Source organism: Cupressus sempervirens, chromosome 3 (genome assembly GCF_028749045.1).
Source record: "Cupressus sempervirens isolate cs-2001-9-10 chromosome 3, ASM2874904v1, whole genome shotgun sequence".
Classification (NCBI taxonomy): domain Eukaryota; kingdom Viridiplantae; phylum Streptophyta; class Pinopsida; order Cupressales; family Cupressaceae; genus Cupressus; species Cupressus sempervirens.
The window spans coordinates 84962756-84989561 of record NC_143120.1 but is presented as its reverse complement, the minus strand read 5'-3'; the positions used below and the strand labels follow the sequence as shown (position 1 = coordinate 84989561).

At 36.4% G+C, this 26806-nt stretch overlaps 1 protein-coding gene across 1 annotated transcript in view; it reads left to right on the top strand.

Moving 5' to 3' along the window:
- LOC149564899 (uncharacterized) overlaps positions 1 to 9136 on the top strand; it is a 36745-nt gene extending 27609 nt beyond the window's left edge. The window contains exon 2 of the mRNA XM_089818438.1: positions 7953 to 9136. Within this exon, the coding sequence (XP_089674564.1) occupies positions 7953 to 9104 (1152 nt within the window). The 3' untranslated portion in view covers positions 9105 to 9136. The remainder of the gene's footprint in view (positions 1 to 7952) is intronic.
- Positions 9137 to 26806: the final 17670 nt, after the last annotated feature.

The window sequence follows — 26806 nt, the reverse complement described above, 5'->3', positions numbered from 1 at the left end:
CTCTGCACAGGACTTGACACTCTCCGTTTGCCACCAAAGCTCCCCCAATGAATCTTCAAACATTTGTATTGACCACTTGATCTCCTTGTTCAAGATTGCCTGCAGTGCTTGCTTTAGAGGAATGGTTTTCAACACATACCTCTAAAACCTGTGACATGCTAGAGTCCAGGACTATCCTTTTTGACCTCATCCCAAATCACCCTATTCTGAATAAGTTTGAAGAGCTACCAATGTCAAATTCAAATTATCTGTACGATTCTATTCTATGCAGCTGAAGAGATTTTTAAAGGACTTTACCACCTGGCTTTGCAAAACTGCAACTTGTTTAGCTGACATCTTCACTTCTTCAAAGAACTCTCTCTTGATCCCTGCAAAGAAATTCTCTGGAAGTGAACTCCCCTCCAGTGATCTTAGAACCTTAATGCTTTCAATTCGAACCTTGAATTCTTGGAATTTAACTCCCTTTGAATGTCATTTCCTCCTCTTCGAAGAAACTGATCACAGGACAATCTGAAGCTGATTACAAAACAAGAGTCTCCATTCTTGAGCCTGCATGACTTCCTCACAGGTTGCATCAGGTTCTTCCTCCCTTGAATGCAGTCTCTCATCATCCTTATGCTCCTTGATCTGACCTAGAAGCATTTTGGAGAGATTACTAAGAGCTCATAGAATCAATCTATCATGAAGGGAAATATCAATGCAAAAAGCATACATGATTCACTATTCTAATATATCAATTAATAACTCATAAAAGATTCATGAACATTATTCAAAGATACAAAATGCTTATTATCTTTATCGTCTAATCTTCTTCACCATCCACCTGCTGGCTTATTCACAACCTCCTTGTGTAGCTCCTGAAGGAATACCACAAGCCTCCGATGCTGTCGTTAATCGCTGAGACACCAGGGCATGATTAGAAATCCATTGATCTACAAAACTGAGCTAGCAACTTCCGTAGTTGCTGGCACCTCCAACCATTCCATACACCCGCACAAATCTGGGCCAAGGTTTCTTCTCTTTCACGGATTAGATATTAATCAACCATAATATGTACAATCTGATTGAGAGTTTTCAGATACTGTAATATCCCTTAATGGATCTGAGGTAAACTTTCACCTTTTCGCTCTTGTAAATTCATCAAACAGTTTGGATAAATGCATATTTATTATTAACAGATTTGAGCTCAAATGCACCAATACCTAAACATTTATCAATTTAGCTGGTACTGTTCTGACCTGAACATCATAAACTTCAAAAATCAAAGCTACAACTGTTCAATGCACTGAGAATTTTTTGAATAGATCAATTGCTACACGTATTTGAATGGTGGTTTATGCCAAACTTAGGGAAGGAGTTAAATATTCTTTGTTTCCAGCATCTGTAATTTTCACTGCTACTTGTCACAATAACTAGAAAACAACAGCATGGTTTGATGAACACAAGCAGCACTTATTCCCATGAGACAAGTTGATACCAACTTTATTAAAGGCGACATATACCAATAACAACAATAGCTATTCATCTCATAGCATGGTTTGTCATTGCTCAGTTTTTTGCATTCCTAGTGCCTAAAGTGTCACAAAAATTTTAAATGATCATTGAAGTTATCACATCAACATGCAGAACTTGATAAAGAAACTTCATCTACTTAGGATCGCTTCCTGTGAAATAAATGAAATACAAATATATTTTCTTTAGTAAAGTGGCCAAGCACAACTACATTAGCGGCTGGAATCAATGCAGACATAGACTCAACACTATGCTTTGGCGCAGAAGACATGACATTTACTGCACGGAAAAACACCTCTGATAATCTTGCAGAAGTAACAAGCAAAATATCACACAAGGGAAATATACCCGATGATCAACGAAGAATAACTGAAGGTGAACAAATTTCAATATGAAGACACAAAGAAACCATTCAGTCATCGTGCACAACAAAAGGACAATATCCATACAAGAATAATCTCTGCATGACACAAAAGACGTATAATGATAATAGAGAAGCTTCTATTATTAGTTAATAGTTATCTGTTTGTAATCTATTCTATTGTAAATATTAGAATGTTTCTAGTATTTAGTTAGCGGTAGTTATCTGTTAGCTTTCTTTAGCTTTCTTTTAGCTAGAATAGAATATTTCTATTCTTTACGATATTGTTTCCTAAGGAAACATTGCTTTATTCTATTGTAAATATAGACCTCTTGGTCTCCGTTAATAACAGACAAGTATTTTACCAATTACTTTGTAATATAGTATCAGAGTCAATACTCTAAAATTTTTAAAAAATAATTATAATTTCTTGGCTGAAATTATCTGCCTTTTATTTTCGAAATTATTTTCATGCATATTTGCTTCCAAAACCTCTGGTTCGACTAGGGTTTTTTGCCGAAAATAGTACCATTTTGTCTTATGACTCTTGTGATTTTTTTTAGTCTGCAAACTCGCGCCCTTCTATCTGCAACTCATGCCCCAGATTTTTATGCCCATGTGGAGGTTTGTTGGGCACCATTTCTCTTCAACTCATGTCCCGATTTTTATGCCACTCGCGTCCAAATTTCTCTAAAAATTGCACGTTTGTTTTGTGGCCCGTTTTTCCAATTTTTTTTAAAGTCATCATTTTTTGCCTATTTGGAGGCATCTAGGGTTTTTACAAACCTCTGGTCTTGATTCATGCCCAGAATCTGCTGTTTTTTCTGCAAATTCGCCATTATTTTGAAGCTTTTTTTACAGCCAAGGCTGTTTTTTAAACCCTAATTTTTTAGTACCAGATCATAAATATTTTTACATATTCTTGGTAGGTTTTTTGAGAGCTCAATTGGGTTGTTCGATTTTTCTGGGTGCCTCGATTTTCGAGCCAGCAGATCCAAAAACCGACAACAAATTCTTTTTGGTTTTTTTGAGCTCTCTTCTAGGTACCTCTTCATTTTTTTGGTCTTTCATGTTTTTGCTTTGAAGTACGTGCCTTCAGAGATTTTCAGGCTTTTTCACTGAAAAACGTGCTATGGCATCTTTAACTAATATTTTGCTCAACGGAAATTAGAAGTTCAACGGTCACAATTATGGCACATTGAAACATCGGATGTTAACCATCTTCGATAAGGTGTTTTGGTTCACAACAGAGGTCCTCTGCTCTAGCTTCAAAAGGCTCTAGGAAAAAGAACATTCAATGCAACTATTGCCACAAGTATGGGCATCTGAAGGTTGAATGTTAGAAGTGCTTAGCTGCCCTATCTAAGCAATTTGGTTCACGGCCCACAACAACAGTGCGGATCACTTTGAGCAGACAAAATCTGCCTTTTACGCTTTTTGACAGCGTGGTGTTGTAGATAGATCAACCATTAAGGGAGGGTATTACGGTAAGGGCCCGTTTGGTGAGCGGAATAAGAATACGTATTCCAAAAATTTTGAATTCCTTGTTTGGATGCACCAAAACGGGATTGGAATACGAGGTAAAATAGGAATACGTATTCCAATTTTGGCCCAAAAATGGGATTTTGCAATTCCATCCAAATAGGTGGTATTGGAATATGTATTCCTATTCCATTTTTTTAAATTTTAGAAAACATAAATTTTCGGGTCCGCAAATTCCCATCAAATATTGGCTGAACCAAACGGAGAACAGGAATACGTTCTATTCCAGAATACGTATTCCTATTCCGCTCACCAGACGGGCCCTAATAGATAAGCGTTTATTATTAGTTAATGGTTATCTGTTTGTAATCTATTGTAAATATTAGAATGTTTGTAATTTTTAGTTAGCTGTAGTTATTTGTTAGCTTTCTTTAGCTTTCTTTTAGGTAGGATAGACTATTTCTATTCTTTACGATCATTTACTAAGGAAACATCGCTTTATTCTTTTGTGTATATAGACCTCTCGGTCTTTGTTAATAACAAGAAAGTTTTTACCAATTACTTCGTAATAAGATGGACCCTTCAATTTAGTCTTCTACAGCTCAAAGAGTAACAGCCGAAACTGAAGGTCAAGCAAAGAGAAACTGTTGAAACCAAAGAATGAATCTGGTTCTAGATCTTTCTTAAACCTGGCTCTGACACCATGTAAGTTTTGAACCAGAATAGCATAAAATAGAACAAGACAAAAAAACAGATAACAGAAAACACCAAAGTTATCCTGGGAACACTCTCCAGCTAGAGGGGAAAAATTGATACTTTATTGAAAGAATCAGAGTCTGAAAACAAAGTTTCTCAAGCTTTCAAGTCTGCACAGTCAACTCTCTTTACAAAACAATGAATCTGCAGCTGGAAGAATTACAAAATATAATAAAGAACACACCCTAACTATCTCTTGCGAACAATGCTGAATATCAAAGAACACCACTAATCAACAATACAATCCTACCATAACAAACTTTACACACTGATATAAGAATATTGTTTTATTAGAGAATATGGAAAATCTCTCTCCTCCTAGAAGAATGGCACTGGCCACTTATACTTTATTACTCCCCGAAACATATCGTAGAGAACCAAGAAAAACGATGTTACAGGGTTGCATTGCAATGACTCTTCATTTTCTTAAAAAACTCAACTGTCATGAACATGTGGCTCTATAAAGATAAGCCATTACAATACATCAAATCTTTTGAATTCGACAAGCCACATCAAGATAAAGTTCTTTAATACTGAATGCCGACATAAAGAATTGAAGCCACTTAGCTACCTGACTGCTGCGACACACAACCAGATGACAGTTACAAAATAGGATGATGATACCAAAGATGAGACTCCTCATATAGATGATTCCTTATTCAAAACTTCATCAACCACATACATCATTGTTGTCATAAAGAAGACACTACATATGATATGTCCAACTCAACAGCCATGCATACATGTGACTCTTCGATTTCCAATGGTTACACAACATACAGCTCTTTGAATGCCAACAGCCATGTATGCAGATGCCTCTCTAAAGCATGACTCTTCGATCATTCCATTTGATAACTGAACTGATTGAATTACATCTTACAGACAGTGAACATATGAACCATAAAGCACTGAGAAATACTTCCCGCCAGCAAACATATGAACCATCAAATTATGAGCAAGATGGCAAATTTAGATAGAGACAACCATAGCAGGTACATTGGATAGCTCCTGCAGCTAAATCAAACTCTAACAGTTAAATATTGTTCTCTAGCTATCCTTGATAACATATCTGACTTTATTTGATGCAATATTTTCTCTTGAGAGGCTTCACAAAATTGGAGCACTATAATTAGGGTTTCGAATGGGGTGGGGTGCGGGGGACATGCATGATATGATGTTGATTATTTAGTTATGATGTTTACAGATTCCTATTTCAGTCTTCATTAGTAATGTCTCATGTGTGGAGGCAGTTTCATTAAAATTTTGGGCATTTCTTTCTTTCCAGATCTGCCAAGTGATCATTGCCAAGCAGCCAGGCATAGGCCAGCCCATAAAGGTCCACAATGCATCTTTGGCCAGCATGAGAATATACCACGAAGACAGTTGGGGAGTGGGCCATGCCATCAAATCATACTCCTGAACTTGTACCAGCCAGATTCGGCAACTTCACAATTGACTATTAGTATTTAATGATAATTTCAATAATGGGATAATAATATGGTATGGTTATTTATTTGAAAGGAAAATTAGCTTACATTAATTAGTTAGTACATAATAATAATTTGATTAAATTATTATAATGAATAAAAATGATGATAAATGATATTTGATATTTGATGGATGTTAAATGGTAAATGATAATTAATGGTCAATGATTAGAAGGATAATATTACTGTCTAAACCCAATATTCTCCTTGTGGGAGTCGTCAAGGTTCCATCTACCTTTTTTTGGTAGATCATGATTCACAATGTTATAAAATTGAGCTACACTGCCCAGCTGTAGATAGGGAAAATTGCAATAGATTTGAATGGATTTCTGCTGGATTCAAACCCTGGATGGAAAATCAGCAAAGAGTTGACCAAATAGGTGTTTATCACCACCCCAAGCTTCTTACAGTTAGAACTTAGCATGAATTCATAGAACCATTTGTCAATACTTAGCAGTTCATTTGTTTACACAATTCCTGGACATCTTGATGTCAGAGGGCAACAGATAATGTCTGGGACTGGGCCCAACAGTTGCTAAATTAGGAGATAGCCTAAAGAGGAGTTGCCAGAATAGAACAAGTGAAACAAACCATGAATCCCAGACCTTCAGATAATTCTTATAGCTTCCTACCTGCTTTATAAATGACTGGTTACATACTACAATTACTGTTAATATGTTTCTTCAGAATCCCCCTTTAGTTGATTAAATGGCATTCCTGACATGTCCTTCAACTACCAGGGGCTATCGCTTATGCACACCTAGGTTGGGGTCATCCCTTGTAATCACAAGAAAGAGAGTCTAATAGACTCTAATTCTGTATCAACTTATCAATATGTAGTTTTGTTATCTAATTTTTTTAATAATTTAAATGGCCACTGTTGTCCAAATCACTCAAAATCTTCAACGTTCAAAAGCAAATTGAGTCTCAAGATTAGTTACCTCCTTGTGGAGAAAGAAGTTAATTCTTCTTGAAGCCTATGATTTGAGTCACTTAATGCAAATTTGATATTGTTTTACTGTCCTAATTCCACTATTGCAATTTCAACGTTCATTATTTTACTCCTCACTGTTAATGCCATTTCTCAATAACTAGTTCCATTTGAGGCTTGAGCAGGGCAGCTTGGGCCCCTTTGCAAGCACAGTCATCCAGCATGACCATCTTCCACATTTTTCTTAAGAATCTGTCTCTTGAACCAATATAGCAGAGATTTTTTCCTCTTCAATGCTGTCTCAATCATTATCCCCTTAATTTTCTGCTTCTCCGTGACACTAGCAAACCTTCAAGGACACTGGTTGAGCTGGCACTCTGCTGCATTTTCACCTTTCCACTTTATGAGTTGAGTCATCTTTGGTCTCAATACAGCTAGATTAGCCCAACCAAATTCTCTCACTCCCCTCTTAGAACCACCTTTGTTTGATAAGCTATTTAAAACAAATAAAAAAGGTGAAGTTCACACTTTTAAGTGAATCCTTCTAACAATAATGCTGCAAGAAGTAGTGATAAATGAGATTTCAAGGGCTGTCTTGAGTGAGTCGGATGCTTTGTAATTATGCAAAAGGTCTTTAAAAACTCTATTAATAATTATTATCAGTATAAGAAGAATGGGGTAAGTTACATTCAATATAAAGATCTGAATTTTAACCCTTGTACTCACACATAGCTTGCCAGTCCACAATATTATCATCTTTCTAATTACTTTAAGATCAAATGTTCATATACTGTAGCACTGTATTATTTTCACATATACCTGCATATTTTACTGAGTTGGCTAATTCTGTTACAGCATTGGAGGGTGCCTGGATAATGGTTAACGAGTCTTCAATCTCTTAATCCTTCTCTACTTTCTCTTCAGCTACTGGTGAAACCTTGAAGCGATGTCCTTGTTTGTACTATTATATCTTATCTAAGCCCTCTTGCTACCCTCAAAATTACTCTTCCACTACTTTTGGAGACAACCCAACTCCAGTTGGACCTAGATTATCATTAGCTGCTCATTTGAAGTAAGCTTAAAATTAACAGCATAATCAGTTTTTAAAGAGGCTTTTGTTTTCGAATCCTTCATTTCCTTATCTTGTTATGAAGGAAACATGGCTGCAAACCTTGCACTCACAGGGATATTTCATTTTTAAGGTTTGTCAGATTTACTTTGCTGGTTACTACTATTTTGTTTGTGGGTTCCCTAAATATCCATTTCCATTTCTTTCTACAACACATTCATAAAGTTTAAACTCTGTACAGATATGTTTTTCAGATAAAATTTATGCTGTTATCATCAAACTTGTACTTTGGTTTTTGTGATAGTAGCATTTCAGCAGCCATTGACTTTATAATTTATTGTATCTCCATTTCAGGTTTTTAATTGGAAGAGGACACGATCTGACATGACAATAGAGCTTCATGAGTATTCAAAATCAATTATTCTTGCAGGAAGAGCAAAGGACATTGACTTGGCTGTTGAGTTATTTTCCGAGATAGAATCAAGAGGAATTAAGAAGGAAAGTTCAGTCTACAATGCTCTAATGTCTGCATACGTTTGCAATGGTTTTACCACAAAAACTCTGGCATTGTTCGATGACTTGAAGAGGGATCCAGACTGTAGTCCTACCATTGTGACCTATAATATACTCTTATCTACCTTTGGGCGTTCAATGCTTGTTGAGCATATGGAAATGGTCAATCAAGCAATTGAGGAGTCGTGCCTTCCTCCCAATATCCACACCTATAACAATCTCATTGCTGGTTACTTAACTGCCTGGATGTGGGATGAAATGGAGAAAGTATTCAAAAAGATGGAAACTTGCTCCGTAGAGCCAAACTACTCCACCTATTCTCTGCTGGTTAGAGGCTATGCATTCTCAGGTCAATTGAAGAAAATGGAAGAAGCATTTAACCATTTGAAGGGGAAGATATATGAGAGGGATGTCCCCATAATTCGGGCTATGATCCATGCATATTTTAAGAGTACTGATGCAGGAAAAATGACAAAAATTGAGAAGTTACTGAAATTTATACCTGAGAATGAGTACAGGCCTTGGTTAGATGTGATATTGATTGTACTCTATGCTCAAGCAGATGCTGTTGAAAAAATGGAAACTTCCATAATTGGAGCACTGAGTCGTTGCACAGTGGTTACAACTACAAGTGTAACTCGTTCAGTGACAACTACTTATTTCAAACACAGTGCAATAGATAAACTGGAAGCTTTTGTGAAGCAAACAAAAACAGCTGGGTGGAAGCTATGCCACTCCGTATATCATGGCATGATGATCATGTATGGATTTCAAAATCGTTTTAGTGACATGGAAATTGTTATGGAGGAAATGAAGTCTTCAGGTTTCTCTCCTGCTAAGAGCACATTTTTGATTTTGTACAAAGTATACATGAAATTCAGGAGGGAAGATGAGGTAAAATGGACTCTTGAAAGAATGAAAAATGCTGGTTTTGATTTACCAGAGGATTCCAAAATATTAGCAGATGAATGTTTTGCTAAATTTTTAAATTAAAAATCGGCCTATAGGCAAGGGATTTCAAATAATTTTATTTATGCTCAATTTCCTTTTTCCCCTTTTTTATTTAACAAATCAATTCAACTTCAAAGTCGAATCCTACAAGCTGGGGTCAATCCATGGTATTAACAACTGTAACTGATGTTCTCCAATTTGTTTCAAATCCATCTTCTCTGAAAATGTAGCCTCCTTCGTTGAGTGTGTTTCATATTTGTGGATTATGATGCAGTTTCTATTAGAAATATAAGAGTAACTGAGAGGGGAAGGGTGAATCAATTACCACAAAAATAAATCCCAGATCCCTTAGATGTTAGCACAAATCAAAAAATAAACTTTGATAAAACTGTATTTTGCTGTAACTCGGCAAACACTCGGTTTACACTAGCAAATACTGTAACTCGGAAAGCACTAAATTCAACTATTACTTGGGAATAATTGAATATACAGATCTTAAAGATGTTAACTGTGATTAACCTTAATGTAACTTAGTTGCATACACATGAAAGTAAATAGCATGAACACAAGTGACACCAAGATTTAACGTGGAAACTCAATTTGGGAAAAACCACCAATTGCAATTAGTTATTGATTTTCACTCTTCTGAAGTGATCCCTGTTAGGAGCCAATCCTGTTAAAGGTTACAAAACACACTGTTAGGTGTGACCCTGTTAAATGATTTAATCACCCTATTAGGAGTGGCCTTGTTAGAGGTCTTCAAGACACTTCAAGTAGAAATGCCACCTTGTTAAGAGGATTTACAAATCGCTATTAAGCCAACTCTGTTAAGAGTTTAGATCATTGCTACAATAGTTAGAGAGTAGCAATGAGATGACTTGATTTTTGATGCAATTGAATTGTTGATTACAGATCTTCAATACTTGATCCTTCTTGATCGAATGTATTTTTGCAGCTCCACAAGGATATTCTTCTTATGCTTGCTTCCTTCAAGCATCCTTTTCATTCACACTTTTTCTCATTCAATCCCATAACTTGACCTTACATTTATATCTTATATATTGTCAAGTTGGCTTGAATACAATTTAGAATAATTAATATTCATCTCCTTAGTCGGCCAAAACCATCAAACATATTCAGTTGACTCAATAAGCCAAAACAAGAAAATTCTTCGTTAGCCAACTTTGCTCGGTAGACACTAACCAAAACAAAATTTCCTTTGTTAACCAAGTGAGCTCGGTTAACATTGGTTTTCATGCCAACTCTCTTTGTCTCCCTAGTGAACTCAATAGACACTGCCATCTGCGAATTCTCTTTGATAACCAAGTGAGCTCGGTTAACACTCGTTCCTTTGTCTCCCGAGTGAACTTGGTAGACACTAACTTTTGAACTTAGCATACACAGAAATGCTCAGTAGACACAGGAAACTATCTTCATCGCCCGAGTGAGCTCGGAAGACATTGATGGGTGAATGTATGACATTTTGTGTAAAAGACAATATACAATTGATCAATTATTTTCAATAGTTTCCCCATGGCTTTTTCTATGCAATATAATTGAAATGGCACACCCTACATGCCATGGGGAATAGTCCTATGAATAAGTTCAAGATGTATGTGCTTAGAAAATTGATGCACCTACTAATATTGTAGTGATATAAAATATTGTATATATGATTTCTTATATGTGTTATTCTTTTTCACGTTGCTTCTCAAATATGAACATTGCTGTGACATCATTTGTGAGGTGAAATGATGTCATTGAACAAAAATAAATGTAGAAGTATAAACTATCAATTGCGGAAGAGAGTACATTTCAAGTTTTTATGGCTAACCATCCAATGCCATTTTCCCATATGGCTAAACATTGTGGCAATGGCTCTCCAGCCATATCATTCGATGCCCATCCAACTATGCCTTTGAGCCTTGTAATTCCGTGCTGTTAGTACCTTGTACGAGTAAAGTCAAATTAGAGTAGAGTATGCCTACCTGCTGCATCAAGTCAAGTCAGAGTGTTGTATGTCCAAATTGATAGTGTGGAGATGTCTGTATCATCTAAATTCAATGTTGCATTAAATCCCTCAACTATTTTTTCTGTGGTGCATGATACCATTTTGCGTAAGTTTTTCTTGGCGGCAACAATTGATATTTGTGATTTTTGTGGCGAGTCTATATATTATATCTGCAATTGCAATTTGAAGCTTCACCAAAGTCCTAGGGGTAACAACGGAAGTTCCAACAACATGCAAATGGTAAGTCATCTATCATGCAATTATGCCTTTATGTAGGACTTTTATCATGTGGTGCAGTTATGTCCATTACCCTCTAGAATATATATATTGAAATGATAGTTGTATTAGGTTAAATGGTGAGATATTATGCATTTATAAATCATATGCCTAAAGAACATAATCCTGGAGTAAGATAATATATTTCCATGTGTAACTAGGGCATATAAGAGAGGGATTGATCTTACTAGAGAGGAAGGTGTCAAAATCCCTCCATTGGGGATTGAAAAATGTCTATAAAGTAATAAGGTTTTATTCAAATTTGTGGTGTTGGAAGATTTCAAAGTAAAGGCTGACAACCCATCACATAGTATTAATAATAACAACAATAACAAGATATCCTGGTAAAGCCAATAATATTTCTTCTCCTCATGGAATAAACTTGCACAAAAATAAGCCTATTCATAAATGTTCTCTTTCCCTAACAAATTTGATCGAAGAAGAAAGTTTTCTCCTCCTAAACTTTAAACAATACAACTCATATAAAATGTTAAAAGACTAGTTTTTTAAAATAATAAATTTTCCAACTAAGAAAACCCAAAGCAATAAAATTTGGCTGAAGATTCATATAGTAATAACAAATCCTAAATGATTTTTCCCCTACCTGGCTTAGATTGTAAAATATTAATATATATTTTACTATTTGCTTAAATAACAAATACAAATTATCCATTATACTAATTAAACTCTTTTTTCCAATGTAATAGTTGTCACCCCTATGTTAGCTGTGGGAACATGTAGGTGGAATTTTAACCTAAAAAACCATTATGTGGCCTAACTACCAGACTTGCAAGTAGGACAAATAGTAGCCAACAATCTAAATAATAAAATAACAATATCTACCCAAAAATTTAATTTTCACCCATCACTAGTGGGAGAAATATTGGGTGGCCATTTTAAATAGTAAATTAGGTCTTTTTTTCATACGCATACAAATGCCTGCATTAAAGGTCATTATGTTTTTCATATGCAAGTTTGGTGATGGTTCGGTCATTCAACTCCCTTTCAGTTGATGTTTTATAAAAAGACATAGGTTAGCACAAATGCTTATGGATTTAAATGTGTGTAGAGTTCTTAATATCAATATTACATGTCATGTTTTTTTTAGATTAAGGTAAAAACAAGTTTTGAAGGGACCCCGAAACCCTTTACATAAAAGAAAAAGATAAACCATGAAGCACTACCAGGTTTTACTAGGACCTGAAACCAATTAAAAAACCAAAACTAGGTTTTACAAGGCCCTGGAACTAAAAGATAAGTCTAGAAAGAGCAACCAGATTTTACAGGGACATGGAACCTAGAGACCAAACAAACTGGCAAGCAAAAGCCAGCAACCAACACACCAGTACCACAACCAGCACACTTGCACATTAGCCAGCACCTCACCGAAAAAGCCAGTGACAACAAGGGAACTTACGATTTTCCTTTTAATTTAGTGCCTTCCTTGCGCGACTGAAGGTTCATATCTAAAGGGGGAGCAAAAGGCTTAGTTTTCTTTCTTTTTACCGCAATCCAACCATCCTCCACCTTTGCAGCCTCAGCAACCCAAACCCCAGAAGAAATGGAATGGTGGAACCCAGGGGAAGTAGAAGCCACAACAATCTCCTTAGGAGAGCCAGAAGACGATTGGCCCCCAGAAGGAGCATCCAATACAGGGGTAGGAGCTAGAGTGGGAATAAGATCCAAACCTGAAGTCCGAACATCTTCCTCTACCACAGGCACCAAATGATTGCCAGAAGCATCATTAGGGGGAGAATCATCCACAGGTTCTAGGCGCACAATCGAAGATTTATGCATCGTATAGTGCTCAAAAGAGGCCCCTGATCACCAAGAAGGTGGTCGCCTTGATTTGGACTTTTTAGCACCACAATGAACAACAATATGACTTGTGATGTGACATTTTCTGCAACGAAAAGGGATACCTTCAAAATCCAACATTTGAGTCCAGGAACCCCTCGCAGAATCCAATCAAATCTCCTCAGGAAGGCCCTTAGAAACATCCAACTCCACAAGAATTTGTGCACACGTCGAATGGAAAATATCCGAAGTGTCAGAATCCACATATAAAAAATCACCAATAGCATTCCCAATAGTTTCAAAAACAAAATCTTGCCATAGATGCATCGGGAGATTTAGAAGTCGGGCCCAAATAGGGAACCTGTTAAGGGATTCTGTAAGTGGATTAAAATCCATATGCCACAGTTTAGCCATAAGTGGATATCTGTCGTGCCATGAAAAACTGTTATCACACATAATAGTCTTCATGTCTTTAACACTTTCAAACTTGGCTATAAAGAATCCTTTTGCATTCAAAAAGATGTGGACATTATTGTCTATAATTGGTTCCCAATGCATGGAGATCCAGGCATGAAGATCAACAAGAGAGGGCCAAAAACCCCAAAAGCAAAAAATAGCAGCAAAAGAGGAGAGCTCTTTTGCTGTATGGAAGATATCTTCAACTGTTTTTAGGTCTAAAGAAACCCTAATAGGATTTGAGACACTTACAGGGGACACATCACGACGAGAAGGCCTAGAAGAATAGGCATGAGGGAAAGCCCCATGCAATCCAGCTTCAAAGGCAACGACATCTGCAAAAGTCCTTCCCCCAGAACCAAGAGACCCTACAGAACTAGGACGAGCACCTAATGAAGAGGGAGCAAAAGGAGAAGAATGGGCGCCAAAAGCGGGCGAGCAGATCCTAGCCCTGCCAGAAATGGACGCTACAAATGAGGAGTCGGCAACAGCAATGGACAAAGCTCTCCCACCACTGCCAGCAAACATACATGCAACCCCATCAGCCGCAGGACAAGAGGCGGGAGCAGGAAATTCAAACGCAAGAGCATTGAGAGCAGAAGGAGCGGGAGACATTAGGCTATATTGCATGTCATGTTATATGATCTGTTGTGACATTTTGTCACCCACCATAGATGCCTGGGACCCCTCTCTCTTTGTAAATGGTCTACTGTGGTGTTAGAAATAGGGAATACTGAGATGGGGGGGGGGGGGGGGGGGTGAATAAGTATTCTACAAACTTTTGTCACCAATTGGATATTATTAATTACTTTGAACCATGCATAAGAAAGCAAACAAGTAATGCTGAATAGTAATAATAACCATGAATAAAGAGAACTCATAACACCATATTTTGTTAACTAGGGAAACCCTGACCAAGGGAAAACCCCAGTGGGGATGATACCAACTAGATGATGTACTGATATATATGTTCCTTGTTAGAGGATGGACCCTATTAGGAGTCAATGAGAAAATTTAGTATAAAGAGTCCCTATTAGGAGACTTTGAATCCCTGTTAGGAGATTCCAACCCTGTTAGGAGTTGTAGTACAGTGGATGCAAGAAGAGCTCACTGCCCAAACATGCACTTCTAGTTACAAGAAGAGCTCACTACCCAAACATGTACTGAACTTTAAGTTCCTCAAATACAGATGTATAGACGCTGTAACTTCTTCTAGGCTGATCTTTGACCTCAGCTTGATCCCGGATCACAAAATCAGGTTCTCAAAGACTTCGCATATATTGCTTCACAAAAAGTTTGCATATCACTTTTCATATTACAATTGCACTCTAAATCTCACAAGATATCCTTTGTATAAATATCATGTCTTTTCACAAATTGTTGCTAGGTCGGCTAGGACCACAATATACTTTTCCAACTTAGAGTAAACATCTAGGATGTTGGCCCTAATTGGTCAAGTAATTATTTTGTAAACAAAATAATTCCTTTACCTTTAATTTTGATGTTCTGTTTCACTGGTAAATCATGAATATCTCTTTTCCATACTGATGTCTGAGGTTATACACATAATCATCAACATGTATACTATCTTCATCTATCTTCGCTAGTCATAATATGATGTCAGAAACATTTTAGATATAAAATAATGTACTGCTATAAACCAATTTCATACTTGGACAATTTTTTGAGTACCAAAAGCTAAGTATCTTTATTTCTGAGGTTTTCTACAAGTATGTACATCATGTGTTGCCATTAATGACAACAATTACATCACTATATATAGCCAAATGTCAACATGTGGAGCCTTCCCCACCCGCATTTAGTGGTCTATGTGTTCTATTTGCAGTCAATGGAAGACTTAGCAACATGGATTCCGGATCAAGGCAGAGCACATTTCAATGCGCCTCAAGGAAAGTCAAAAAGTCTAAAATTTCCCACGCCCTAAAAAATGTGCTCTCCACATAACTTGGAGCGGGTTTTCCATACCATCATGGAATGTCTCCTGTGGATGAAGAATCCCTAATTGCCTTAAAACTGTGATGTCCACCTTTCTCGGAGCGCACTTTGGACATAGTGGAGGATTTTTTTTTGACATGGATAAAATCCATTAGAGCTTTGAAAATCCCGCTCTCCACACATTATGCAGGACAATTTTTGTAAGGTTGTGGATTTTGTCATATGGAATAGAATCCTGGACAAACTCAAATCCTCATCGAGTTCCCTTCGCAATGCATTTGTTTTGTCCTTTATGTGGAATTTTCTTCTTTTGGATGAAAATCCATGATTTCCCTAAAACCCTCCACTCTCCCATAATGTTGGAGCACATTTCTACCAAATCTAAGAAAATTCAAAAGGTTGAAATTTGAAAAATCCAATTTTTAATTTTTATTAATTTTTGGGGGCAATCTTGGACAATAAAAAAAAATAGAAAATCCAAAACATCCTAAAAAATCCCAAGGGGCAAGAAATTTCGGAATTCAAATGAGAAAAGTTTTGGAGAAATCCAGAGAAATTTGAAAATTCTGAAAATTCAAAAATTGTGGAGAAATCCCAAGAATTGGAAAAATTGGAAAACTTAAAAAATTCCAAAAATCATCCAAGTTTCGGAGAAGTTGAAAAAGTTAAATTTTCTATAAAATCATGAAAACTTTGAAAACATGAAAATTTAAGACATCCTAAAAATTTCAAAGGGCAAAAAAAAATTGGAATCCAAATGATAAAAGTTTTAAAATTTAGAAATTTGGGGAAAATTAAAAAATTCTTGAGGATGAAAATCCAAAGTCACGCCAAAAATCCCAAAAGTGTGAAAAATCATGAAAAGTTGAAATATTTGGGAAATTTGAGAAAAATCTCAAAATTAAAAAATTAGAAAAGAAATCAATCGAAATCGAAAAAGCAAAAGAGTGGAAAATTCTTCATAAATGGAAAAGTTGGAATTAAAAAAAAAGATTTTCTTTCAAGGAGATTTAATTATTATTTACATTTAATTTGGCTATTTCAAAGGATAATCCAAAAAAGAAATATTGGATAAAAAATTAGAAAGAAATTTGTTTTTTTGCATTAAAGCATGAAAATTAATTAAATATTGACTTTAATTAATATTTAATTAATTAAAAATAAAAATAAAAATAAAAATGGGATAAATGAAGACACAGCTTCACCCTGAAGTTAAAAGCATCAATACTGACAACCTTTTGAAAACACGCAGAAAAAGCGACAAGTGCCACAAAAAAATGAAAATCTTGGTGGTTAAGTAAAGTAATTGCCTAATTTTAGCCTATAGCTTTGAAGGCAACTTTTTTGAAGGACAATTTATATAAGAAACCCTTTCATTCATTCCTTCTCACACAAAAACTTGAAGAGCAAAGTGAGAATATGAGTGAAATTCAAAGAGCTTGGAAATAAGATTTTTGGAGAAATTTTTGAAATCATTGAGGAGTTTTCTAGGAATTAGCGATAAAGGATCTTGAATTTTATCAGAAAAGGAACTTTTTTAGTGAGTTGTGGAAAATTGCACGTTTCTTGTGAAAATATTGAAAAGTGAATCATGGGGAGGAATATGGAAATTTTGACAAAAATCCAAAATCTTTGTCTTTTGGACAAATTGTATCTGTTTTTTATGCTTTCCACATATTCTTACGTATGGGCATCTTCTATTTTGCAGGAAGGAGGAATGACAGAACTCAGGGGAACAGGAGAAACACACAGACAATTGATAAATAATGAAAGGAGAGGATTCTATCTTGAATCCAAAATTATGTCGAAGTGGGCAGAAATCGGAGATACAAGCCTCAACGACCTTGATTTGAAAGAGTTTAATTGGAGAATGTTTGGATACAATGACCATCATCCAACACACCTAGCTACAAGAATTGTGAGAAGTGGAATTGTTGCTGCAACTGGTTTCCCTCCTTCCTTTCACCATCTAGAGTTGATCATGGAATGCACCGAACACTACTGTCCTAGGGATAGAATCATCAGGTGTTCTAAACGGAATATTTTGGTAGACTTTTCTCCAACATCCATTTCTAAAGTGTTTGGGATTCCTTCTCACCCAAGGATGGTCACGAAAAAATGAGCATGCACTTAGAATCTACACCTTTGGAGTCCATTTCTGTGAGAAAATAATCAACAAAGGATGGTTGAAAAAGAATAGATCACACCATTCCAAGATTCCGAAGGAGATAGTATGGATTGACTTGCAGAGGGAGTACAACGATATGATAATGATGTTGAGTCACATATTTGACATGCCTCATTCTTATAGATTTGAATCTTTGATGTGGTACTTTGTTGAGCAGGTGACAGAACAAGGTGCCAAGATAGATTGGGTTGGGCTCATAAGTGACAACCTAAATGAATAGTTGATGAATCTAGAGCATACAAGGAAATTTTAGATGAGCTCTTATGTCATCTACATGCTAGCATAGACGATGAATTATGATGGATTATGATGCAAAGGACTGATTGGAAGTGGAACCCAACACCTCAAAGTTCATGAATGCTACTCACAATTGCATTTATATTCAAAGGATGATTACATAAGAGTTAATGATAACTTTACCATGCACATAGTGAGAACACTACAAAAGAGGCTACTTATGCGATTTTCAGTTGGCATGATGAAGTTGGTCGAAGATTAGGATGCCTGGTTCATTTAGTTGGGATTGCCTATACAAGACCTAGAAAGGGAAGAAGAAGTTGGGATTGCAGTTCCCAATTTCCATAGGAGAAGGGAAAACTGAGGTACGCTAATGTCTAAAGGCTGCAGAGAGATCATTAGATGAGCTCCACTTCTTCTATCTTCCACTTTATCCAAAATGGACTAATTTTGATCCCTACAACAATATCACATCAGTAGCAGGATCAAAGTATCAACACAAAGTTCACCTTGAAGACTTTTGGGCAAATGTTGTAGATGAGAATGAGATTAGAAAGAAGATGCATTCAAGATGACCGTTGAGCATTATCAAAACATGCAACATATTTAGGGTTCCTGATCAAATGGAGGAGGATCCAAATGTGATGTGAAAAGGATTCAATCTAGAAATGATAGCTCAACCATATGATTGGAAAAGGGAAGAGGTTACAGATCTGGAAGCTCTTTCAAAGCCAGTCTTGGATTTTATAAAGTGGTGGATTGAGCGTAAGCTTGAAAAATTAGTTGCACCAGCCAATGGATTCACATATAGGTTGCTTGGTCACCAACCACTTAGGGATGAAAGATTAGGACACATATCTGAAGGGATTGTTGAAGAAAGAGGAACTCCATTGGAGGATGTAGGAACCAAGAAAGGGAAAGAGGTATGTCGAGAAAAGCATCCTAGGATTAAGGAAGTCATCCAAGAGCCTCAAAATAAGAAGCAAAAACATGGAAATGCTCCCTCTTCTCCGAGTCACACTCCTAGTGTTCAAGAGATAGAAACATTTGAAAGGCAGGAGGTAGAGACAAGCATAAGGAGATTTGAGCAAGAAGAAAATTTGGATATGCTAGTACATGATAGATTAAGTATAAATGCCTATGAAAAATCCATGCAAGAAAGAGGGAGAGATCAAGATATCACTACACAGGAAAGTCTCACAACAATCTTAGAGTGAGAAATGCTGAACTTTGGATATGGTCTACTAGAGGAAGAGGCTCCTACAGTAGCAATACATCTTCCAAATGTTGAAGCAGTAGTTCTTGAAGTAACGGTGGATAGTCCAAGAGGTTAAGAGGAGATCAACATTCGAGCATTCCAAAGGAAAGAACAATTGGTGATTCCAGGGGACCAAAGTATACCCATTCCAGAATGGTTGAGGCAACGAATTCAGATGAGTCAACAAAAGGAGGTTGATCTAGCAATTGAATTATAGGAAATTTTGGACTAAGAAAACCGATTAGAAGAGCAAGGGAAAGAAAGAAGATATACTAAAGTTGTTAGAGGAGAATCAAGGTCCAGAATCTTGCAGATTGTGACTTCTACGATTGACAAGAGAAAAAATTAGATTGCTTTAGATGAATACCATGTTACGGAAATAAATCTTGGTCGTGCCTCCTGGGATCAAATACTAGAAGAATTTGATGACTCTACATAGGCTTTGAAGGTTAGACTAAAGAAGGTGGAAGAAGGGTACGAGAAACAAAAAAGATAAATTAGGGTCTTATTTCAATACATCAATGGATTGCCTCACCTAGTAAGAGAGGAAGGTCCATCATTCATCCCTTCGACAGGTGTTTCCACTAAAGTGCTAGATAACATTGATATGATCAAGCAAAGTGCTCAAGGTGCAAAGGTTTAGGTTGAAGGAATTTAGGAGGAAGCCTTCAAACATGCAGAAGAATTAGTGGAAGTGCAAAGTAAGACATTAGTTGCACTCTCTAGGATCCAATGCATGGAGGAATCATGGGAGGATGAACATATTCACCAAGATGAAGTGATTGCAGACATTCAGAATCTGATGAAGACCCTAAAGCAAGCATTGATTGATGGTCAAGTTATTAGTGAGGGGAATGTCTATGATTTTCTTCAATGGTACAACACAGTGATCATAACTACGAAAATGTTTGAGAGCTTCACTAAGGAATCCACTCAATGGAAGAAGATTGTTGACAACATCAAACAGGGGATACCCAATGTAGTTGCATTCTTGTTAGTACAGGGATTGGTGGAAGAAGAAATGACAACTGATAAGCTAAAATTCAAGTTAGAGGAATTCTTTTGACTAAATGTCTATGAAAGAGATGATTTTGAGAACTTCTCCATCTTCTTGAATACGATGCACACTACTCAGGACTTGCTACCAGATTGGGAGGAAAGGTTGGGAAAAGTAGAAAGAGCAATTGCAGTTCTAGAATTCAAGCAATAATCTACACCAAGCATTAGTACAAAGGAGTTGGAAGCAATGTTGGATCAATTACATGCCTTCAAGCGAGGAATCAAGGATAGATGCATTTAATGCATAGTGGGTGTTCTTAGTGGTCATTTATTGTACCCCACTCCCTTCCTAAACTAGCATGCATAGTGGGCATTTATTACCCACTACAGTAGTGGATTCCTTGTTGCATTAATGAAGATTGTGTTTTTTTGCCCTAACCCTTATTAGGGTTGATGTGACATGACCTTGGCCATCAGTTATTGTAATCATCTGGGCCACCCATTGCAATCGAGGACCTATATAAAGGCCTCATTTCTCATTTGTAAGGGGGATTTTTTTGAGATTGTTGCTATGAGCTACTGAGATAATAAAGTTTTCATTGAATCTTGGTGAATACTTGATGTGTCTTAGTGCTTGCTTTTTCTCTTAAATTCCCTCAATTAGATTAAGTTTATCCTAGTTAATGTGTGGTGATTACAATGAAGAATATGATGGTGTATTGATGATTTCCTTTGGTTCATACTTTTGACATTTTAGTGATTCTAATTCATTGTGCAAAGTTAGGTTGAACCCCTTTTATGCATATGTTTAACTTCTATCATTTGTATACATTGTTCTTAATGATGGTGTATGTGGTGGTACCAGGAAAATCTTTGGCATAACCCTTGAAGATTGCACTAGTTCATGCGTAGTTTTAGTAAAACTTGGTAAAGTGGAGCTCGGTAAATTGAGGAATTTGTCCACCAGAGTACCATTTATTATCATCACTACCTTTAGGATTAGAATAGAATTTTTGAACCCTATCTTATTTAATTCCTGCATATTTTGTGAAAAATCCAAAAGGCACTTCATTGCAAAACCTTAAGATAGCTCCCATATCCAGTATGGGTTGAAATGAATCTAAATAAACACGTGAGCCCCCTTGTGATCATCCAAAAATCACATCGACCACCGATGTTATCCATAGTCAAGTCCTGACATCAAAGGAACCTTGAAGTCATTGTATGATCTTCTAGAAATTTTAGCATACACGAGACTTTATTCAAGAGAGGATAAGATATTTCAATATTTTGTTCTACTGTTTGGTGGGTCATAAAACACACATTAACAGAAACTAACGCTAGGAGGAGGGCCTAACTGAAAGATTTTATAGAAGTTTCACATATTGGAGCACATTGATTCATCCCCACCTGAGGTACAACAAAGATCCCTGAGATTCACTCCGAGAGTGCACGAACTGCATGAGTTGAATTTTGATCCAAAGGCTAGGCGAGGAAACAAAGAAGCATCCACTAGTTAGAATTCACCAAGTGTAGTCGATCTCACAAGGATAATCCAAACTCCACCACCTCAATATCAAGCACAAGGATCAATCCAAGTAGGAGTTCGACCAGGAGCTACACAAATTCAACAATTATTTGTGCAAATATTTATATAATTTGTTGCAACTATAACTATCCAACAACAAGTTCTAGCAATGACCCATCAACGATGTCCGTAGAATGCATCACCCCTTGCAACATTTTCCGCCTACAATAATATGCCAAAGAATCCTGAACACTTTTGTTCTAAATTATTTGTGAATGATGTGAGCCGCATTGCTGATGAGCACATTAAGATTTTTGAGATTTCCTCCAGAATAGAAATGTGCAAGATGAGGATGTTGCTCGCAGACTATTCCCTTATTTGTTGGGTGAGGAAGCATTTTACTGGTGTATCAATCTACCCTCAAATTCAATACAAACTTGGCAACAATTGAAGGATGCATTCTTAAGGAAGTTCAGATTGCCTATTGCCCCTGCTGAATTATATAGGTAGTTTATCGAGATAAGGAGACAAGAACGTAAACTAATCAATGCTTTCAATAATCAATTTCAGAAGGCTTATTCAAGATTGTGCAATCCATATCGTATAGGAGATGATGCAACATGACCTATCTACTATGAAACCCTGGATTGTTTCACATCTATGTTTGTTCAAAAACTCATTTGACTCCTACAAGTTTGATTCAAGCATATGCTGAGGCAGAGAAAGTTTACAATCACCTACAACTACGAATGGAATACCCAACTATTTTGGAAAGGAAAATACATTAAATCAAGGAGCTTTGAATTATGCTCCGACTATCAATCCAGTCCCTACCCCTCCGAACCAGCTGGAGCGCCTATGTTATAGGCAATGGCCACACAACCAATTTATCTTCAGAACATGACACCTTCTACAAGGACCCAAGAGGGAAAATATGAGATGAAAGATATGATTGAACAAGTGAAAAAGTTATCCACTGAAGTCACTTACCTCAAAAATTAGAATAATTAGTTGCAAAATACACAGAGGAATTATCAACCATATCAAGGTAGTAACCGAGGTTATCAAGGAAATCCCCCTCCACATCATGATAGTAATCAAGGACACAATCAAGGATTTAATGAAGGTAATCAAGGATATAGAAGCAATAACCAAGGTCATCAAGAAAATAATTTTGGATATCATAATAATAACCAAGGTCATCAAAGAGGATCATAGAACACTAAGCCAAATAATGGAAGCATATCGTCACCATTGGACAACCCTCCATCTGAGAATCGACTAGCTGATAAAGTTTTCTTAGTAGAAGCCACACTATCTAGATGGTGTAGATTACATGAGACAAATCAACATTTTGAATTATAGTTTAAGAAATTTCAAAGAGCAATAGATATTTTCAAGGGAGAAGTGAGGAACACTACCACATCTGAGAATCCTCCTCCTAAGGGATATGAGATAGTGCCTGCACCAAGATATGACCAAGCATTGGTTTTTGACGATTTTAAATTTCCTCCTCCCAATTCTCAAGATTAAATGCCAATACAAGCTAAGTAGAAGTTTCCATCTACTTCAACAAACAATCTAGTGGAGATGCCACATTATCAAGTTCCACTAGAAAATCAACCTCCACCAGTGTCCCCAAATGAAACACTACATAAGGATGGCTTTTTGTTCCCTCCTTTGTACAATAGTGTCTTGGTGGAAGATACAAGTGAAGTGTAAGCTTTTCAACAAACATCTACTAATACTTCGATAAAGACATATCAAAGGAATTATAGGAACCATGAGCCATTGGCATCATTAGTCCCTCCAAATAACTTTTCAACGCCTCCACATCCCAATGCAAACAATAATCTTGGTCCTCTTAGAGATTCACCAGAGTATCGACAACTCACCAACTCTCAAGGAGATAGAGGCCAATCTTCCATGATGAATTCTTCACAAAGTGAGAAGGGGAAAAATAATCTTCAATCCTCTACTCAATAAGGAGAACAAGGGCAATATGAAAATCTAGGACAAAAATAGAATGAAAGTCCTTTAGGAGAGGAATTGAAGAGATTGAGTTCTTATATACTAGAGGAATTCAAGAAAATCAAAGTGAGTCTTCCATTATATGAATTGATGAAATTTTAGAAATTAGAGATACATTGTTGGGAAGTTTAAATGACACCTCCACAAATATTGTTTCTCAAAATGTATCACATTTTCCAAGATGGGCATCCAATGTCCAATAATATAATTTTGCACAAAAAACCAATGTAGCAGAGGATGTATTTCCAGATGCATCTGAGATTCCTCAAAATCCTTCAAGTTTCATTGGAATGGTACAAAACTTTCGAGATGATCAATAGGTTACATCAAATGGATAGATATCCTAAAATGGTCCACCACAAGAAATGATTAGAGATAATTCTCCTATAGTGGAAAATTCTGTGACAACACAAAATGAGAGAAATTTTGTACATAACAATGATTCATTTGATTCGAAAGTGCAGAAGCTAGTGATTTTTAATCAAGGGAAGGAGGAACCTACACCTTTCCTAGTATCTATTAGAATTTTTGGGAAAATGTTACATAATTGTTTAATTGACTCTGGTGCATCAAGCAATGTAATGCCTTTGGACATATGTAGAAGGTTGGGATTGGTTCCACTTTAGACTAATAAGAAGGTTACACAATTGTATAAAACATAGGTCCCAGTCATGGGAGAGTTGAATATATTCACATGCAATTAGCATTTGATCCACGTGTTCAAAGCTGTATTGATATATCCATTGTGGACATTCCTAAGGGATATGGCATGCTTCTGAGTAGAGATTAGGCAAGGAAATTGAATGGCTACACTACAATAAAATTTTCACACATGTGGCTTCCATGGAAGGAATTCCCAATTAGATAAGGATAGAGAGCACTCCAAGGCTCCGATTGTTGATTACTAAGTACAACGAACATAATGAGATCTTATTCATGGGAACCACTTTGGGATCATATGTTCCCAAAACAGGAGAGACTCTAATGTCGCAAGGTTATAATCAAGGGGATGTCCCAATGTGAATCCAACTTTCACTAAGGTACTTGTTATGGATGATTCAGAACCATCACTGAATGAAGGAATGTTTGAGAATTTTAGGATTTTTGTCCTAGAAAGCATTAAGTAGGAAGTTGAATTAGGAAAATATGCATCCATTCAGAATTTTTTATTACCCAATTGGTGCAGAATACAAAATGATTTTCATTTTGAGATATCATGCACCATGTGCAAAGATGCAATTGCACAAGTATCCAAAATGGTTCCACAAGCGTGGATAGCAAAAAATGTGGCCAAAGTGAACTCATCCCATATGGGAGTTTTAGAGACACAACATGAAAGAATTTAGGAAGGTGAAATAGGCCAAGAATAACATCATAAAGAATCCAAGGATTCAAAGGTAAAACCACCCATAGAATATGAAAATGATCAAGTATGGATCCTATCCTTCAATGGATCCAAAGCAAAGAAAGGTAGTGGAGTTGGTGTTGAACTCATCAGCCCAATTGGAGAAACTTATTTGGCAACACATAGATTGCAATTCCCATGTACTAACAATGTGGCTAAGTATGAATCATTTGGTTATTGGATTGCTCCTTGCTATGCAAAAGGGTGTCAAAATCCTATATGTACGTGGAGATTCAGACATAGTGGTTGGACAAGCGTGCAAGAAATATACATGTCATGATAAAATATTGGGTCATCATCGCAATAGAGTTTGGGACCTAATCGAAAGCTTTGATGCTTTTAGTATTAAAAGGATAAGTCAAACAAGAAATCCTATAAAAAACTCTTTGATGCAAAAGCATCTTGCATTAGAAAATAAAGAGAGAGGGAAACAAATTGGAGGAGAGAGAAAGTGATGAAAATTAGAGAAAAAATAATAAAAATAAAAAAATAGAAAAAAAGGAGAAAAGAGGAATTTCTATTTTCAAGGTGCATAGGTGGTGTAAATAGAAAAATAAATAAAAATGGTTGTCATTCCATTTATTGAGGTGTGTAGGTGGAATTCTAGAAGTTTGTGGACATTTCCTTAAATCATGCATTTAATATTTGTTGGGCCACATGGTGGTGCTTAGTTGTTTTTGGGTGGGAATTAAATATTTTTTGTAAGGTAGTTGCATTTACCTTTTATTCCACATCGGTTGTGTTTGTAACGTCTTGGGTGGTAATTGCCTATTTAAGCAAGGCTAATGAGCATTTGTAATCAAGCTTCAAGGTGCCATCTCTTCTTAGTAGAAGCTTGGAGAGAGGAGGAAGCAAAAGAGCGAGTTTTCCTAAGTTTGTGGACAGAGTGCCAAATGTGAGGCAGTTTACAACAAGATTGTGGTGGAGTTGCAAGTTTGTGAGAAGGGATAGTGGTTGCGGTTTAGAAACAAGGAGATTACTTGGTGGGCTTGTGAGTACCAATTTGACCTTCCTTGGAGGTTTGTACCAGAGTGTGGATCTGGACTAGCTAGTGTTTGAGTTGGATCTTGCAGAACTATTATTGTAATTGCTTTGTATTTGGCCATAACTGGGAAGGCCTTACAACTCGAGACATTGCATGTAAAAATTATTTTATGAATAAAGAGTTGTGATTTGGTATTATATCTTGCATTTCTATTATGTTTCCACTGTGTGGTTATTTGCTGGGGGCTAGGACATCTCCTTTGGGGATTCTCATGCCTTGCACTACATCACTCTTTGGCTCAATTTGCAAGTTCATTAGAACTATTAGCCATGGATTGTGTGAAGAAATTCATAGTTGAGCTAACTTTAATGCCATCAGTTCCTGACAATGTCACAAATTTTCAAGTGTTTGAAGATGATAAGCATATCCTCAATTTTCTAACAAGCTCGAGGGTCTTTGAAGCACAAGTCATAGATGATAGAGAACAACAACAAGCTCGGTTTGAAATCGATGATATTATGAATTTGAGGACAAATACCATTCTGAAAGGAATTATTGAACTAGAGACATTTGTTGATATAGATAGATTAAGTTCCCTCAAGTACCAAAGTACCAAA